The sequence below is a fragment of the Lygodium microphyllum genome, chromosome 13 (genome assembly GCF_053477565.2).
Source record: "Lygodium microphyllum isolate KBCC chromosome 13, Lygodium_microphyllum_v1.1.10, whole genome shotgun sequence".
Lineage (NCBI taxonomy): Eukaryota > Viridiplantae > Streptophyta > Polypodiopsida > Schizaeales > Lygodiaceae > Lygodium > Lygodium microphyllum.
The window spans coordinates 30,759,549-30,778,532 of NC_141147.1; the positions used below are offsets into that span (position 1 = coordinate 30,759,549).

Sequence of the window (18,984 nt, forward strand, 5' to 3'; positions counted from 1 at the left end):
TGAATATATTTGTATCCTAATATTAATAAATGTTATTGATATTATATTGAGAAGTCATTTTATGAGAATTTTACTACTAGTTAAATGTTATAGACTTCATATATCTTGAATTGTTCATTCTAAGTATTATTCTATTATTTTCTCTCAACTCTAATTTCATGTAGTTGAATGTGTGTGTGTGTGTGTACATGTTTATGTTTATATGTGTATGTGCGCTTTATATGTGTATGTCCATTTGTGTGGCCTTATAAGCTTCTTTTTTTTCACTCCCTTGTCTCTCCTCTCTCTATTTGTTCTTGTTTCTCTCTCGTGTTTTTCTTTCCTCTCACTCTATGTCTATCTCTCTCTCTCTCTCTCTCTCTCTCTCTCTCTACACATACTCACATTCTTTTTCTTGTTTTTCTCTTGTTTTCCTACATTTTCTCTCTCTTGCTTGTCTCTCTTTTTTCTTTCTCCTCTTTACATGCGTTTATATGTGTATACATACATATGTGTGTGTGTGTGTGTTTACTATGGGTATTTTCATTTGTACGGACTCATAATGTGTCCTCTCTCTCTCTCTCTCATCGTTTTTCTCATCTCCTTTCTATTTTCTCTAGAGTCCTATGCATACGTACATGCGTGCATGTATGTGTGTGTGGATGTATGTGTTTGCATGTATTCTATTTATCATTGAATTTTCCAATGTCCCTCATCCCCTCCTCTCTCTCTCTCTCCATTTTTTATATTGCTTACATATGTAGGGATATGTGTTTGCACATACATGTTCATGTGTACATTTATACATGTGCATGTTTGCTGTGTATGAGATCTTATAGTATATGTACATTTGTGGGCGTTTTTTGAATATATACAGGTTACATACACGTTCAACCATTGAAATATTATCACATCTCACATGTTCAAAATAAAATAAATTTCATATATTTTTTAAATAGTGTATATGCATTTGTGGGTATTTTTAGAGTATGTATACATTGCATGCACATATTCAACCCTCAAAATATGAGCTCATATGAGAGAGAGAGAGAGAGAGAGAGAGAGAGAGAGAGAGAGAGAGAGAGAGAGAGAGAGAGAACCCAAGTACAACTTTTCAAAAACTCACATTTTTTATTTTTCATTATTACATCACCCTTCCCCAAAGCCCCTCTTTATTTCTTTGCACATAGGCCGAGAACCTTCTCATTGGTTTAGAATCCCCAAGGCAAAGCTCTAAATAGTATATAGAAAAAGATTGAAAACACATGGGGTAGCAATTTGCAAATATTAAAACATTAAATTCAAAAATTTCTAAGGATTTTTGATCCAAATCTTTGTTAGCATTGGGGGGACCACAATGCATATAGACAAAGTGGGGGAATGAGAGTACACTTAAGGCTTCATAGTATGTACTATGTAGGTAGAGAGTTTGATTGCTTTACTAGAGAAAGGGGGGGGGGGGGGAGAGGGAGAGAGAGAGGAGTGTCAACCCCAAGAATTCATGAGAAACATTTTTGATTTGATAGTAGCTTCAAAAAACCTCTAACTCAAAAATTTGGATGGATTTTTGAAACAAATCACATGTATTTGCCATTTTTGAAACTAAAATTTTCAAAAGGTTCAATGATTTAAATATATTTATTTTAAGTTTTAAAAATTTGTTAGAAAATATTTCAATTCACTTGATATTAAACCTCGATTTTTCATAAACGCTGGTTGACTGCAGGGGGAGGGACAGTGGACTTTAGCGGAGGGGACCATTAGGAGGGGAATGAAAGAGGTCAAGGGGACCCACTTTAAAGTTTAGGGGACCACAAAGGCAAAGTGGGGCCGAGGGGAAAAGTGTGAAAGAGAGAGAGAGTGTGCGTGTGTAGTGTATGAACAGGCGACAGACGGCAAGGTCATGGGGGTTCGATAAGTACGTTTCAGGACTTTGGAAAAGGCCAGCCTGCTCCACAAACCACCCTCCCCCCAATTCTTTTTCCCCGTCTGTCGCTTTTCTCCGAGCACGCCTTGGAAGTATTTGCCCTTGGATTAAAGAATCGAAGATGAAGGGAGAGGATCCATATGTACCTCCCCTCTCCATCGCTCTTCCAGTTCGACCTTCTTGTAGTAGCACAAGCACACACAGAGAAAGAGAAGAAGAGGAGCCAGAAACCAGCTTTCAGTTTGAGCTCCCATGGCCGACTTGCCCGATAAAGGAGCTGTTAACCCGGAGTCGTCAATCGAGGCCGCGGACTGTAGACATTCACCCCAGGACCAGAACCAGAAAGAATGGCGTCTCAACCCTCAGCTGCTCAGAGTTCAGTCGGTGTCGACCGAACCGGAATCCATCTCTGCGGACACGACCTCGAAGAAACGCTTCTGCTGTGGTGGGTTTGGTAAGCTGCCATTGTGCCTACACAAAGACACACACAGTCGGTTTTCATTTCCAATGTGTAGGTCTATGACGACAGCCACAGTGGTAAAAGACAATGACACTTGTTTAAGCATGTGAATGTGCATCTGTGAACTCTTTCTTTGATGGGCAAGTGGGTTCTTAATGGCCACTCACACTTTTGATTGTTGTGTGTCTGTATTCACGATCGGTTCATTTCTAGTGCTTAACCACAAAAAGGGTTTGGGTGCTGTGCAGATGGGGTTTTAAAAAAGGGTGTATTCCGTAGTCGTGTGCTTGGAGACAGTTTTTCAAAAAAGGTGTTTTGCTAAGTGTATGTGCTGCCTGTGTATAGAGGGCTGGGGATTTGTCCTGTAGATGTTTGCTTTCTTGTGATTGACCACAGAAAGGGTCTTGTGCCTACAGATGGGGTCTCAAAAAAGGTTCAAAAATATAATGAGCGTCAAAACCATATCCTTGAAGAGTTTGGGAAGCTAGATGAGATGCTGCTGTCAGACAATCCTTCAACAGTAAGTTTTCATGCATGAATGTGTGCACATACAGCACTGGCACGCACAAGCACACACCATTATGTCCCAAATGCATTCCCACGCACATGTATACTGTCCTTGAAAAGAGACAAGTGAACACTACATCTTGTGATTATGCATAGTCTTAAAAAATTCAATGACCATCCCCTTGATAATTATGCTGTGGCTGTTTTCAGAAGGCTATGTCATCACTTTTCTTATTGCGCTGCTCTTGATATGCTTGACTTGGCAAAAACATAAATTTTGATGGCATGGTAATAGGGGGTAGGCAGGATGGGCCTTCGGGTGCAGGAACACTGTCCCACCCCATCTTGAGTTGGGGGATGTGTCCCAAATTGGGTGGGATGTCCCTTGATTTGTTCCCCATCTATGGGACAGAACACCCGGCAGGGGATTGTTGGCAGGGGATGCTGATTTTGGCCATTCTTTACCCTTTTCTGTCCTGTTTTTGGGTATTGTGTGGGTTTTTATGATGAGCAACTCTCCCCAACCTTGAACAAACGACCAGAAGTTTGCTAATTTTCACCTCACCTTCAGTAGTGCAAAACATTTTGGTCTATCTCTCGTCTGTTTTTGGTTTTGTGCATGTTTCTTGTAGCACCTCTCAAGCCTTGCACAAGCAACCTGCAACCTTGGACCTCATTTTCAGAAGTGTAAAACTTCTTCCATCTCAGTACAGCTCTTTATCTCAGCCTATTCTAGCCATCCATAATAAGTGGAAACTGGATTCCTTACATGGCTTCCCACCTCATGTCCTTGCCCCTTGGTTTTGGCCATACTCCATCTCCCGTACATGCCCCCATTCGTGTTCCCATCCCTTGTCAGATGTATCCATTCTTGATGGTCACATGCATAAGCATTTGACTGATATGATGGGTCTGCACAATTAGGTTTGCTACAATTATTTTAGTTAATTGCTGCAATTTTAGCAGGAATAGATAATTGTCATCATGTCTTGTCTTTGCAACCCACTTGAAAAGTGTCATTGCTCGATGTGGAAACCAAAGTGGCCGCAGCTATTGAGAGGGGGGGATTTTCATGGGACCTTATGAGAAGGCAAGGAAGATAGGTAGGCATAGATGATAGGTAGGTTGTGTCAAAGAAGTGCAATGGAAGAAGGAATGTATACATGAATGCATGAAGGAATAGATACAAGATGGTGGTTCTAAGTGATTGGTGTGCATGATGGCAATCCCAAGTGGTTGGTGTGTATGTTAGCCATGGCATTGGTGAGAGAGAGGGTGCCACAAACACATCACGTGGTTTCTTAGCAAAAAAGGCAAAAGACAATAGTACTAGGACCCATACTATATAGAAAATCCCAAGTGTGGACTAAAAGATATCCACATGGACTAAAAGTACTATGGTCATAACACAATAAATGGCTTAGCCTACCATAGGACTAAAATTTTCAAAGCCATGTAATCCCAGCAAGGCAGCAATAGGAATCACTTAAGAGAGGACGTAAGCATGTGTTGTTGATATCCCTATTAGATCCTAGATGGAATATAGAGCAAAAGTTGAGAACATTGAAACCAACCTTCCTCCTCGCATAGGGTGGTAAATAACATGATTAAGTACTAATGACAAGAAGTATAAAATTCACATATATTAAAAATAGACACTTTATCATTTTAACATTGGACATTGGATGCCCTATTGGCCCCAAAATTAGCGTTCCTTTGTAATATTTCTTTATCTTATATTGCAAATGAAAGGAGTACAACTTGGATACTCTAATATTCTCTGCTAATCCAAGTGTCTCTTGTTATTAAAATTGACCAGCAAGCCTCCAAACCAATTTATCCCTTGGTTTACTTGGGGATTGGTATTCGCCTTGCTCCTTGAAAGACAAATTCCATCCCAAATTTGATATTGGTTGGTTGGCCTATTGAATCTCCTTGAAATTTCTCAATTTTAGTTGCTTGAATTCAAGTTCTAGGCTCTTAATTTTGACGTGCATCGTGAGATAGCTGTCAAATCCTAATTTTTACTATTAATTAGGATTTACAATAGAGATTGATTGAGATCTCTTCCTTTGATGGTATAAATTGTTGGAAAATGTTGAGAAAACTTGAGAGATGGATGGGGGATGAGAGAGAATGTTGTAGAGAGAGAAATTTAAGAGTTTCATATTGAGAAATACTAAAAAATTATTGTTGCCCTACTCGAATTGCCATGGAAGTTGTCACCTACAGCTTAGGACCCCCAGAAAGAGTGTTGCCTCCTCTTGTATATTGTCATCTGCACTAGGACCTTGGGGTGCTGTGACGTGCTCTAGGAGGGCTTCAAATTGCTACCACTTGCAATAGGATTGGTTCCTAATGGCCACAAATTACATCAATAATCTCTACTATGCAAGTGGCATAAACGTTTTTAGGGGCTAGTGAAGTCTATTCTAGTCTTTAAGAGAGATTAGACTATTAGAGAGTAAGAAGAGGTTGCTGATGCGATTTGTAGCCACCAGGGATTAGTCTTACAGTAAGTGGCAGTAATTTGGAGTCGTCCAAGAGTAGGTGACATCAGTTCAAGGTCCTTCTGGTGTAGATGACATCATAAAGAGATGATAGTAGTCTTTCTGGTGGTCTTAAGTTGTAGGTGACAGCCTTCATGAGTGTTTGAGTAAGGCAGCAACAGTTTTTCAATGTTTCTTGAGATGAAACTCTAAAGTTTCTCTCTCATCCCCAAACCATCTCTCAAGTTATCTCAATATTTTCTAGCAACAAATTTTCAACATTTCTCGAGATGAAACTCTGAAATTTCTCTCTCTACAGCATTCTAAGAAAGAGAAATTTTAAGAGTTTCATCTCGAGAAATGCTGAAAAATTGTTGCTGCGTTACTCAAACATCCATGGAAGCTGTCACCTATAGCTTAGGACCACGTGAAATATTGTTGTCCTCTTTTGTATGCTATCATCTATACTAGAATGACCTTGGGTTGTTGTCATCTGCTCTTGGAGGGCTTTAAATTATTGCCACTTGTAGGACTGATCCCTTGTGGCTGCAGATCACATTAGCAACCTCTCCTTACTCTCTAACAGTCTCTTCTCTCACAATGATTGGAATAGACTCCACTAGCATCTAGAAACGTTTTTTCACTTACATGGGCAAGTTTTGCCACGTGACAGGCTTTTGATCCCATTTTCTAGCATTATCGAGCTTATTAAATTGATTTTCAGAATCTACAAATTATTTAAATAATTATTATAGTGTTCAAAAATCAATTTCACTAGGCCAATTTGTCTTCCAAGTATCCTTGAGCAGTCATTGGTCTTTAAACCGACACTAATTAATTAATTAATGCCTAGTCTCTAATGTTACCACTGACATTAGTGGGGAGCCACATATGAAGATTGTGTTTCACTTTTCATTTTTGGGATCGTTGGCATAACTAGACTACTGGAATGCCTTGATTTTTGATTCCCATTCCAAAGTGCAAAGTCACATTGTTTGATTGAGAGGTCTTCTTCATTGGTAGTTTGGTAGGATCATGTAGTATGCGGGCATTCTCCCTAGGGATGATTTGGTCTCTTGGCACATGGTAGTGTCTTTAGTTCCTCTATTATCCATTTAGTTTTTTGTGACTTTTATACTTTCCAGTAATTAATACAATTATCCTTTATGGAAAAAAAAGGAAAAGAAAGGATTTATTTACGTTTGCAAAAAGCCAAAATGACCTTTGAGACCAATTACAATCATTTGTATGGTGATATAATTGTTTGGAAGACAACAATAGCTGTAAATGAAAGGCACATAAAAGAAAAGTCCTAGCCGATACAATCATAAGTAATGAGGCCCTGTAGATGGAACAAGATTAATAATATCATCATGGGAATACTAGTATGTCTACTGTGTCAAACAACCCCCTTTGTGTGTGGGGCTCTTAGAAGTGTGCTTGGTGGCGTCGCCTTTTGATCATGGCTAATGCTGCATATCCTCATGTAAGCTGGTCTCTGGCTGCCTGTGACGTGGTGAATCTCCACATAGATGTGGTAAATGTAACCTTAAAATAAATGTATGAATCTGCAACATTCGTTTGTCCTGCTCTTAGAGTAAAGACGGACCACCTCCATATTGGGGCCGATCATAGTTGCTTGAAATGCTGTTTCGTGGTTTGAAATGGAAATGTGAAAGGGACCGAAATGTTTCGGTCCCAAAAAAAACATTTTAGGACAGCTGTTTCGAGACACGCAAGGTATAGTCCAGTTTTAGACCTTGTCTTTTCACTTCCCAGGTTGTGCATGCAGTTTACGCCTACTCTCCTCAGCCCTTCACCCTCTTTTACCTTTTTGCTCACCCTCTTTCACACTTGTGACATGCCCTTGTACGAGTGTTGAAAGGGTAAGGATCATATGGAGAGGCAAACGAAGAAAGTTGGCCATGAGGAGAGAGGAAAAAGAAACATGGGATGGAAAAGAGAGATGATGATAACGATTATAATGATGATGATTGCAACCATAAATAGGCATGTATGAATGAACTGGCCGTCAAGCTTGTAAATTTGACCAAATGCTTTAGAGAGTTTGACGAGCTGTCCACAAAAAATGCATAAATGTTGGTGATGTGTCATGTGGTAGTTGAGATGAAAATGGCAGATGTAGATTCTAGATGGCACAAATAGACCACACTAGGTTCCCAATGGACTGGACTGTCTCCATACTTATTGGGGATGAAAAAGCTAATAGACTTAACTGTGCGGCATTGTGGGAGTGGATGCACAAGCTGAGTGAAGAAACTCCTAGCTATGAGCTTGATTACGAATTCAAGGTAATCATGAAACATTTCACCCTTGAGTATTCCGTAAGTGAAACGCCACATGAAATGCAAAAATAACACATTTAAAATGAAATTCATATATTCAAATTTCAATCGTATTTTAATAGAATTTGTTTTTTTTTCTTGGAGTGAAACAGGTAGGCAAAACATTATATGTTGAAACGTTTTGTTAGTGAAACATGTTTCACATTTCATCCTTGGTGAAATGTGTTTCATGGTTACCATGAATGATGAGATTGTTGTGGCCCTTCTTGCCAATCATTGTTATTTGGGACACCTCCCCCTTGTTCCTTTGTCATGGACATTGTGTTTGAATTAGCCACCACTTGAGTGTTTGAATGATCCATGAAGTATGTGAGGGTGCACCATAAGCAAAGGCTGGATTTCCTTGTGCCTAAGTGGTTGTGGGTAGAGATGCAAGGGGCATGAGGGGGATACCCAACACAATTGCACTAGGATAGGTAGGCTTGCTCACTTGTGCATAGGTGGGAGGTATGGTGTGCGAGGGTGGCATTCTCCACAATGGAGTACTAGGGTGCAAAGTCACTTGCAGCCATTGGTAAGAAGGGAATCTTAGTGAAGACCTAACACCTAGGTGTGAATGATCTAAGCTAATGTGTGGAAAAGAAAGTGAATTGTGGGAAGATGTAGAAGATCCTAAAAGCCTAATGTACTTGACATAGAAGGAATAGAATCTAAGATAGGGGGTGTAAGTGTGGAGTCTAATCCTAAGTTGTTGGGATATAAAGGCTCGGTAACCTTCGTGTATAGTACACGCACATTGTACATGTGAACACACCCTTTACGTGCCCTAAGTATAAGTATACTCTTATCGATTCGTACTTTCACTCTGCTCACACTTTCTCAAGCCGTTACACTCACTTGTTCACTCTTGCTTGAGCTGTGTCTCTATCGCTTCCAACAATTGGTATCAGAGCCGACTTTTGTGTACGCTTCCCGTGAAGAAGACCAGCAGTCGAGCAGCCGTGCAGAATACTGCTCGACGTGACCAAGCTGGCGTGTAGTTGATGGTAGGCAAAAGGCGTGACAACTGGGCGATCTGCAGACGGGCGTTGAACTGCAAATGGGCGGTGACTGTGCGACAATGAGGCGACTTCTCCGAGCGGTGTGCGACTGGGAACCAGGCAACAGACAAGTGACCTCTGCGGGCGGTTCGCGATTGAACAGGCGGGCGACATCTAAGGGTGACGTGACATGACGGGGGTCAATGGACCCCTCTCCGGTCAATTTCTTTGTTTTAAAAAAAAAATCAAAATTTTCTATAATCCCCTCATTACCACTTGGCTTTGATAGGAGTTCACATGCCAAAAGCATAGATCACAGATCTGTGAGGATTTGAGTCAGAAAATTTGGGCTTTTCCGAGATTTGATCTCATCTAAGCTTGACAATGATATTCCTGCCAGAAATTGCTGACATTGTGAGTGGTGACCTCAATTAATTTGGGGATTTTACCAAATTTGTTGGATTTTCACTCTTCTGGGCAAAATTTCTTGACATTGGATCCCAGAAATTTGGGGCTTTTCATGTATTGGCAAAGCTTTTCTCAGCTGGGTCAGATTGATTGACATTCATGCAATTTTGGACTTGAAATTTTGGGGTTTTGCGCAGAATTTGGTAAATTTCTGCATCTTTTGCTAGTGCAGGGTTAATGTACAAACAACAGAGATTTATTCTTGGTTGAGGAAAAACAATAGGGTATTTTGCTGGTTCAGCTTGTGCTTCCGCAGATTAGTGCATTTACTCGTGTGTTCGTGATAAAAGGGCTGCAACTTCTTCCAGTTTAGACATCAAGAGTTTGATGGAGATTAAATGGTTTGATGGTCATGGATTTGACCTTTGGAAAGACCGTATGCAGGGCATTATGTTCCTGAAGGATTGTGAGGATGCTTTGGAGGAAGATAAGCCCGCACTAATGTCTGATGCAGATTGGGCCAAAGTGAATAAAAATGCTGTGGCTTACATAAAGATGGGTGTCATTGATGACATTCTGACAGACATTAAGGGTTTAGACACAGGCTATGCAATATGGGAGAAGCTGAAAACCACTTATGAGATCACCACACCTGTTAATCAGGTGCATTTAATGCGCAAGTTGGTGAATATGTGACTGGATGAGTCAAAGCTTGCAGTTGAGCACTTGAGTGCATTTACAAGGATTCTAAATCAGCTCAAAGATGCAAACTTGGACTTTGATGATAAGTTGAGGGCGATCTTTTTGATCATGACACTGCCTGACTCTTTGATGAGATTGGCATAGTACACTTGTCTTTAGACAATGGTCAAGAGCTTGTGTTGAAAGATGTTAGATATGTGCCTTGCATTAAAAAGAGTTTACTATTTGTTGGTCAGCTTGACTTGTATGGCTACACCACACTGTTTGGTGGTGGTTTGTGGAAAGTGAAAAAGGGTTCCATGCTGATTGCAAAAGGAACCAAGAAGGGCACTTTGTATTGTTTGTACTGTAAAGCCTTGAATGGCAAGTTTCTTGCAGTTGCTGAAATTTGCAGCCACTTGGAGTTATGTCATAAGAGATTAGGCCATATGAGCCAAAAAGGACTTGATGTCCTTACCTCTCTGAAGAGGGTTGATGGAAAAGGCTCTAAACTTGATTTTTGTAATGAGTGTCAGTTTGGAAAGCAAATGAAAAATTCTTTTTACTCTGGTGTCTCACGTAAGTCCAATGTCTTGGACTTAGTGCATTCTGATGTATGCAGTATGCTCATGAAATTGATGGGTAGTGCTGCATATTTTGTCTCCTTTATTAATGACTGTTCCAAGAAGATATGGATGTATTTGCTGAAAAAGAAAAGTGAAGTGTTTGCTGTTTTTAAAACTTTTCATGCATTTGTGACCACTTAGACAGGTAGAAAGTTAAAATGCTTGAGAACTGATAATGGGGGTGAGTTCACATTGACTGAATTCAAGTCCTTTTGTGACTTGCATGGTATTAAGAGGGAGCTTACAGCCCCTTACAGCCCTTCTTCAAACGGGGTGGCTGAAAGATATAACAGGACTTTATGTGAAAGAGTGCGGTGCATGCTATCCATTGCTAATCTCCCTCATGCATTTTGGGGAGAGGCACTCAAAACCGCGGTTCACATTTGCAACCGCTCTCCAAATAGGCCCTTAAATAATGGCATCCCTGAGGAGGTTTGGTCTGGCAAATCGGTCTCATATGACCTTTTACGTATATTTGGCTATGATGCTTTTGTGCATGTTAGGGATGAGCTGAGGAACAAACTTGACCCAAAATCCACCAAAGGCATCTTCATGGGCTATGGTGATGAGGGTGAATTTGACTACAGAGTGTGGTTACCTCAATCCAAGAAAATTATTCGCAGCCGTAATATTGTGTTTAATGAGGCAAAATTGCTGAAAGGCTCTTTAGCCTCTAATGAAGATTTGAAAAAAGTGAAATTTCAGAGTTTGCAGCCACCCATTACTTCAGAAAATGAGCCTCAAGGTGCTGTACCACAGGCTGAAACTGATGATCAGCCGGTTATTTTTGAGTCAAACGATGATGGACAGCAAATAGAAGCACAAGGAGGTCATGGACAGCAAGATGGGCTTGGTGATTATGAAAATGCAGGTGTTGGAAATGAAAATGGTGTTGTACAGCATGAACAGCATGCTGAAAATGGTTTACAGCAGCAAATGAATGTTGAAAATAATATACCTCCAGATGTAGACTCAATTCTTGAAAATGTTGATCATTGGGTACGTAGGTTTACACGCGTAAGAAGGCAACCACATAGGTTTGACCCCTCCTTGCATTATGTGATGCTTACAGATGAGGGTGAGCCTCTTACATACAAAGAGGCCAAGTCATATGAGTTCAGCAGTAAGTGTGAGCTAGCTATGTAGGAAGAGATTATAAATCTTTATATGCAAATGATACTTGGGATCTTGTGACATTGCCAAAGGGAAGGAAGCCACTTTCAAACAAATCGATTTACAAAGTCAAGATAGTTGATGGGAAACCCAAGTACAAGGCAAGGCTAGTTGCCAAAGGGTATGCACAAAAGGAAGGGATTGACTTCCAAGAGGTCTTCTCACCTATTGTGAAGATGACCACATTACGTATGCTTTTTGCTCTTATTGCTGTTTTGGATTTAGAGCTGTATCAAATGGATGTAAAAACAACTTTCTTGCATGGTGACATTGAACAGCCCGAGGGCTTTGTAGTTCTTGGAAAAGAGCAAATGGTGTGTAAGCTAAAACACAGCCTGTATGGGCTGAAACAAGCACCACGGCAGTGGTACAAAAAGTTTGACACTTTTATGCTATCCCATGAGTTTACATGTAGCCATGCAGATAATTGCTTGTACATGAAAAAGGATACAGATGGTAGCCCCATCATACTTGAGCAAACTTGCAGATGATCTCAGCATGTCTATGGGTACTGCAGTTTTGGGATGTGATAGCCAGAGTGCTGTGCATCCGGCTAAGAATGCCATGTATCATTCACACACTAAGCATATAGATGTGCGATATAATTTCATTAGACAGATTTTGGAAGATGGTCAAATCACATTGAGCAAGATTAAAACACAAGATAACCCTGCAGATGTTCTCACTAAAAGTCTAACCAAAGCTTAGCACGAGCATTGCATTAGACTAGTGGGGGTTGGTTAGCTAGAGGTTCATATCGGACCTTTAAGTGGGAGGTTGTTGGGATATAAAGGCCCGGTAACCTCCGTGCATAGTACACGCACATTGTACATGTAAACGCACCCTTTATGTGCCCTAAGTATAAATACATTTTAGTCTTTGTGTACCAACACATTGTTGGTACACTCTTATCGATTTGTACTTTCACTCTGCTCACACTCTCTCACGCCATCACACTCACTCGTTCACTCCTGCTCGAGCTGCGTCTCTATCGCTTCCAACATAAGTGACTGAAAACATAAGAGAACCTAAGTGATAATGTGAAGAGGGAGGGATCTAAGGGAATCGAGAAAGATTAGCACCAACAATATACGCGTATGAAACGAAAGGTAATGTAATAGGAGTACCTAAAGACATGTTATTACCTCTAGAGTCTCTTTTGACTAAGTTTGCTCAAGGGAATGAACATATATGCAAGTTGGGAAAAAGATCTCCTAGTGAGGAAGAAAGTGCCATGACAATCCTAAGTGTGTTCACACACCGCTACCAAAATATGCTAAGATCCCCCTTGGGAGTGATGCAGTGAACAAGAGTTGTCACTCATGTATAGGGAAGTGCCAAACCTAGTGGACTATGATCAATTTTGTTAATAACACTGAAAAGTTACTTGATGAGCATCGGTCCCAATAAAGAAGGAATAGAAATCAGCAAAACTGAATTGTGATGCCATAAAGGATTGTGTGCCATAAGAGAATCACTTGCTGAAAGAGCACGATGAATATAATTTCCAGCAAGTTGCCGTCATAAGAATAAAGCATATAAAGGCATTTAGACAATGTACAAGTCAATATAATATAAGAAAGATTAACATAGACAACACATGAGGGCCATTGGAAACAACTCAAAAGCCTGAAGCAGGAATGGCTGAAATAGATATGAAATTTTTCTTAGTAACTAGCACATAAAGAACATCCCGCAAGAGAATAGGAGTTCCAGAAACCATGATGACTTGTACATCGCCACTGCCTTTGATGACATATGAGGCATTGTTGGCACACGTGACTATGCCCCCCTTAGGTACATAAGAGAGGGCTTGAAATAACTTTCCGCAAGATGTGATGTGCTTAGAAGCACCACTATCAAACATTTATAAGTACTCATCATGTAGAGGAAGGATTATATTGACATTGACTAAAGAATGTAAAATGTATATGTTGAGTGAAAGTTGACGGTCTCATTGGTGAGAACAAGAGTAGACTCCTGCTTCTCTAAAGCAATTTGCCTATGACATTCAGTGATATCATGCCTTGGCTTTCTACAGTAGTTACATTTCTTTGTGCTTGTGGTGGTATCTTTCAGGGAGTGAGCTGAAGATGGGCCAGCATGAGAAGGGGCTGATTTTGGAGCAGCATGGGAGGATGGAGCATTGTGACTAGCATGTGTAGCCCCTGTTTTTGGACCAGCATTCTTTGGTTTGCCCTTGTCCTTTGTGCTAAGTGGAAAAGGCTTGATTAGATGTCATGGTTGCATTTCAATTGACACAGTTTTACTCTTCTTGTAATAACAAAATAAGACTCTGGCAAACCATTGAGTGTAGTGGACGCAAGCTGAGCAAGCTGATCCCAAGCTTGCTCTGCTTCTTTATATGATCAGATACGAGGATGATTCCTCTCTTCACTTGTAAGGTGATAAGAGCATGTGCTTGTATCATGACCATCCCATTGAATTTGTTCTTGAATGAGGGTTGTCGAAGACGAAGAAGATGATTCGGCATGATGAGGGCCACCTCCCAATGTAGAGCTGGATGGTGGGGTTGGTGTGTGAGACACGGGCCTTTTCTCAATGACACATATAGACTTCCATACATCCTCAGTGACAAGGACATGCCTCATCATATAGGCCCATGTGGGATAATTTGTGCTGTTAAGCTTCTTGTTTATCCCAAGCATGCCAAAGAGGTCATTATTTTTGCTGGTTATATATTCTCTCTCCATTTATTGGCTATTATTATTTGCTGATCACACAATGGGTTGGTAGTATTGAAAGTGATATGTCCTCCCTAAGTAAGAGATGGTGAGCCTCACCAGCTAAGTGCTGCATGTATTCCATGAGCTCCGCGTTGGACATCCACTCAACATCTAGTGAACTGAAGGAAGGAGCCTAGAGGGTGCATGCTGAGTCCCTTTTATAGAACAAGTTGGAGCCAGTTTAGAGTGTGGTAGAAATGGTCTAGAGTATCATGCAAAAAAAAAGGAAGTTTTTTTTGGGGCTATTGAATGAGTCAGAAAAATATGGAATTTAGAAGGCACATTGGCAGCTCAACAAGCCAGGGGGACTTGCTTTATGTGGATACCCACTTTGGATGTAGGTTATAAGACTTAGGGTTCGTACTTTCCACACTCTTTTGGATTAGGAAGATAGCATACACACAAACTTGTGTATGTTCTCTCTCTCTCTCTCTCTCTCTCTCTCTCTCTCTCTGTGGCTTCCTTTATGGAAAGTCTGCTGACTGCCCTGAGATGGGTGCGGCTCAGTTGGTAGGTTGAACGCGTGGTGACCAAATCGAGATTTGAACTCTGGTCTGTGGATTGGTAAAACAAGTTTCCTACCACTAAGGTAGCTGAGAGAGAGAGAGAGAGAGAGAGAGAGAGAGAGAGAGAGAGAGAGCTGTTTGTTTCTGAAACTCCTTTTGTTGTTTCTGTACAGCTCAGTATAGCTGAAAAGGCATCGATTACAAGATGGGAAACTTTTGCAATCAATATTTCAAACGTGGCAAATTTCTCTATTTTTGTGGCCACGGTCTTTGTTGGAGCCTTAAGTGGCTCTCTTGCTCTCATTGCCTCAGCATTGGACTCTTTTTTAGACTTCATGTCCGGCCTCATTCTTTGGTTCACAAGCTTGAAAATGAAAAAACCCAATCCATATTTGTACCCGATAGGGAAGCAGCGGATGCAACCTGTGGTATTTCTTTTTTCGAGTTGTGAAATTAGACATAAATCCACACATATATACATAAAGTGCTTCCTTCTGAGAATGTATATTTTTCACAGGGAATCTTGGTGTTCTCAACAGTAATGGCAAGTTTAGGTCTCCAAGTTGTCATAATTTCAGTTCAAAGGCTGATCACCAAGGTAATGAATTCATGTCTTGAACTTATGATTCATGTTGTTCTTTTGTGCTTGCCAAATCATTTTACCCACCTCTTGCATTGAATCTTTGCATCTTTGAAAAGTCTGAAACTGATAAACAATTTGGTTCCAGGAAAAAGAAGTTGACTTGCAGGGCCACAAAGCATATTTGGTTATAATTATCATGGGGGTTTCCATAGTTATTATGTTTGCCTTGGCAATATACTGCCAGACATTCAAAAGCAAGCTTGTTAAAGCATATGCAGATGATCACCTCTTTGATGCTCTCACCAATCTTGTGGGTCTTGCATCTGCAGTTTTGGCAGCGAAATTTAGGTGGTGGATTGATCCCATGGGTGCTTTGCTGGTAAAATCTTTTGTCTGGACTGACAATAAGTAACTTATGTACAAATAGTGTTTTGGGCTGTGATCTACAGATTTATAGCATATGTAATGACTCATGCTTGGAGTTATTAAGACTCCTTGTCAACAGAAGCAACTGCTTAACTTTGATTAATAGGTGCAACTTGTGGGTTAGGCACATTGTTTGTAGTCTTTTTGAAGCATGGGAGGTTTTTTGTAACTGGTGATCTGTCATTCTTCAATCAGCTGGCACTCTATACAATTGCATGCTGGTCAGGAAAAATCCGCAAGAACGTGAGACTGCTGGTTGGAAGGACAGCTCCATCTGAGGTACTGCAAAAGCTCACATATATATGCTGGAATCATGACAGTAGGATTTTGCAGATTGACACAGTACGGGCCTATACATGTGGAGGTGACTATACAGCGGAGGTGGACATTGTATTACCCAAGGAGATGCAGCTGGGTGAGTCTCATGATATCGGAGAAACTCTACAGAACAGGCTGGAGGCTCTTCCTTATATAGAGCGGGCTTTTGTGCATGTTGATTATGATGCTTCTCACAAGCCTGAGCATTCTTTATAATACATGCATTGCCAAAGCCTTTTCAGGAGCATTGTGTCAAATCATTGTGTATTCTATTGGTACCTAGCATCCTAATCAGTGTCCAGTACTTTGCAAACTCAGCTCTTTAATATTTAATTGATTGGAATATATTCATTGTAGATAATTTTGCATTTTTTGGCTGTTTACAACATGCTCCCACTACATTGTTTTTGTTGAATTTGATTTGACTTTCTGGATTTGAAACCAATCACAATCCATTGAAAAACAAAAAAGTTGTGTTTTTGGTAAAGTTTGAGTGCTGATGTATCTCTTACTTTAACGAGTTAATGCTGCCTAATAACATCTAAACTAGTTTTAGAAGTTGCTCAATTCATACTAGTTTGGATTGCAGCTGGTAGCAGCTGCAATCCAAAGTAGCATGAATTGAGCCACTTCTAAGAAGAGAAGAAATGTGTAAGTTAAGTATGATCTCTCAGCTCCATTTGAACAAGCAAATGGTTTCAGAGCCAGCTTGTAGCTGGGTCTTTTGGAAACTGATGAGTGTCAACTACAAGCTTAAACTGTTATTGCTTTATAAACTACCAAACTTCAAGCTTATTGTCATTGCTCTGAGACCTTTATGAGTTGCTGAATCTTAGCATGACATTTTTATTTTCCTCCACATTCAGTAATTGCTAACTAAACAAATAAGAAAATGACTATATAATAAACTACACGGTAAGTTGGGCATATGAATAGGAGGTGGTGTTATGCTACATAGGTTGAAATTCTATGGCAGATTGCATGGGTGTTAGGGTGATATTAGGGGCATTGTTTATTCTTATGCAATGCAGGATTGTGTGGATGAGGGGAGCTATGAAGTTTTATCCTTGAACAAAAGGTGCCTATAACTTATCGTCGGGTTTAAATTTAATATTGTTGGTCCAGTCATTGAGCAGGCTTGAACCAATCTCTTGGTGCGATAATCTTGACGCAGTAAATATTTACCCTTCTTCAGTGTTTGCAGTCATTCAGTATAGTTCTATAATTAGATTTTAAGTCATTTTTAAAAACCCTAGATCTTAATTAAAAGATTTCTCAAAATTCCAAGTTCTTTTTTTCAAAATTTAACAATCCACTTGACGGAAAAGCCTAGTTTTTCATGCATGGTACGCTCTTCAAAGAGGGAAGACCACTTTGTGGCTTAAAAGTCCTTAATGGCGAACTTGAAAATTTGTCTTTTGGACCCAAGTTTCTTGTACACCTTGGCTGTCTAGGGCATTATTGGGACTAGAGCTTCAAAGTAGGACTCTATTTGGGGGATTGGATCATCTTCTCAAGGCAAGTTGACTCGCTTGCCTCTTGATGATTTCTCATGCGAAAGAGGTAGTGCAGTTGGTGGTTGCTGATCATTAATCCTCTATGGCCAAGTGAGGCTTGGTCTAAAAACCTTCTCATAGTGTGACCAATTGCTTAGGAGATAAGAGTGAAAGTCTTTAAAGAGGAAAGATTTAAGCAACCTATGTGTTTTCTGTCAAGAACTTTTGTTGAAATGGAAACAACTACAAAAATCATAGCAAGGGCAAGGATTAGCTTAAGAACCACTACCTTGCTAGCCAAGCTAAGGGGCACTCTCCCCCACTCTTGACTTTTGATCTATGGTATGTTAAGTATCCAATCCAATCTTCGCTTAATAAAGTTTGCCTAAACCTAGCGTGCAACATTAGTAAATGAAGAGGAAGTCTAGCTTGATCATCTTGAACCTAAAGTCGATCAACTCCTCTTCCCCAAAATTGAAGTGAAGAAGCTATGTCTTGTTGACATTGACCATCAAGTCTAAGAGGATTGCAAATTGGAGTAGACATCCATTGAGACATGAGAGAGTTACATTCCACTCTTTAAAAGTTATCAACAAACATTTATCGATGAAGACTTGCCCATTGGCAAGCAATAGCCCTCTAAAAAATCTCCATGTGCCCTCCTCCAAATTCCTTGAGAGTGTTTTTGTGACTAAAGTGAATAAGAGAAGTGTTCAAGGGAACACTTAGATGAATTGTTCTCTTTAATATGAACCCCTTGGACATGGCTTCATTAATGCCATGAAGCATCACTATAAAGGGCCTCCAAAGCTCTCAATAACTAAGGTGTAAAGTCCATCCATTTCATCACAATGTTGATGAAATCCCGACTAATGTGATCATAAGCCTCGTCAAGATCCATGTCGGCCATCATACAACTTGCTACGAGCAAAATTGAGTGGTCTGAGGCTAGGAGCAAATTAAGAATGATGTCACATCTATTTTTATCCCAATTGTATAATTGTATTGTTGCTTGTGCAAAATCCTTGGTGGAATGAATCTGATTCTTAGCACCAAGCCTTTGGCCGTTAGTTCATAATTAATATTTTGCAAGATACCATCTCCACTAGCCCACAATATCTCTCCATGTCCTTGGGAATTCTCTTGCTTAGGTACTCCGACCCAAGGATGGTATTGCGAGCATTACACTTGTTTTAGGAATCACAAAGATCTTGCTTACAAAGGTCCTAGTGTGACTAGAAGAAATTGATAGAAAAGTAGTTAGGCCTAGAAGACTTGGCTTTTTTCATCCTAAAGAACACACTTCTGAGCT

General features: G+C 40.2%; 1 protein-coding gene across 3 annotated transcripts; it reads left to right on the top strand.

The window, feature by feature from the left end:
- The first annotated feature begins 1,906 nt into the window (after positions 1–1,906).
- LOC148026467 (metal tolerance protein 11-like) lies at positions 1,907–16,549 on the top strand. Of its 3 annotated transcripts, none has more exons than XM_087690903.1 (6): positions 1,907–2,351; positions 2,783–2,886; positions 15,023–15,277; positions 15,367–15,447; positions 15,578–15,811; positions 16,054–16,549. In XM_087690903.1, exons 1-6 carry the CDS (start codon positions 2,159–2,161, stop codon positions 16,390–16,392), a joined length of 1,206 nt encoding a protein of 401 aa, XP_087547029.1. In that variant the 5' UTR covers positions 1,907–2,158; the 3' UTR covers positions 16,393–16,549. The 3 variants fall into 3 exon arrangements, with proteins under 3 accessions (XP_087547029.1, XP_087547030.1, XP_087547028.1); XM_087690902.1 differs by having other exon boundaries at positions 1,911–2,360; positions 16,054–16,548; XM_087690904.1 differs by lacking the exon at positions 15,023–15,277 and having other exon boundaries at positions 1,908–2,360.
- Positions 16,550–18,984: the final 2,435 nt, after the last annotated feature.

What these genes read in the sequence shown, in the direction of transcription:
- LOC148026467 (XM_087690902.1), top strand. Translation starts at nt 2,159, where the DNA reads ATGGCCGACTTGCCCGATAAAGGAGCTGTTAACCCGGAGTCGTCAATC. An exon ending in TGTCAGACAATCCTTCAACA is followed by an intron (nt 2,887 to 15,022) that starts GTAAGTTTTCAT and finishes GTTTCTGTACAG; the next exon opens with CTCAGTATAGCTGAAAAGGC. An exon ending in ATCCCATGGGTGCTTTGCTG is followed by an intron (nt 15,812 to 16,053) that starts GTAAAATCTTTT and finishes TTCTTCAATCAG; the next exon opens with CTGGCACTCTATACAATTGC.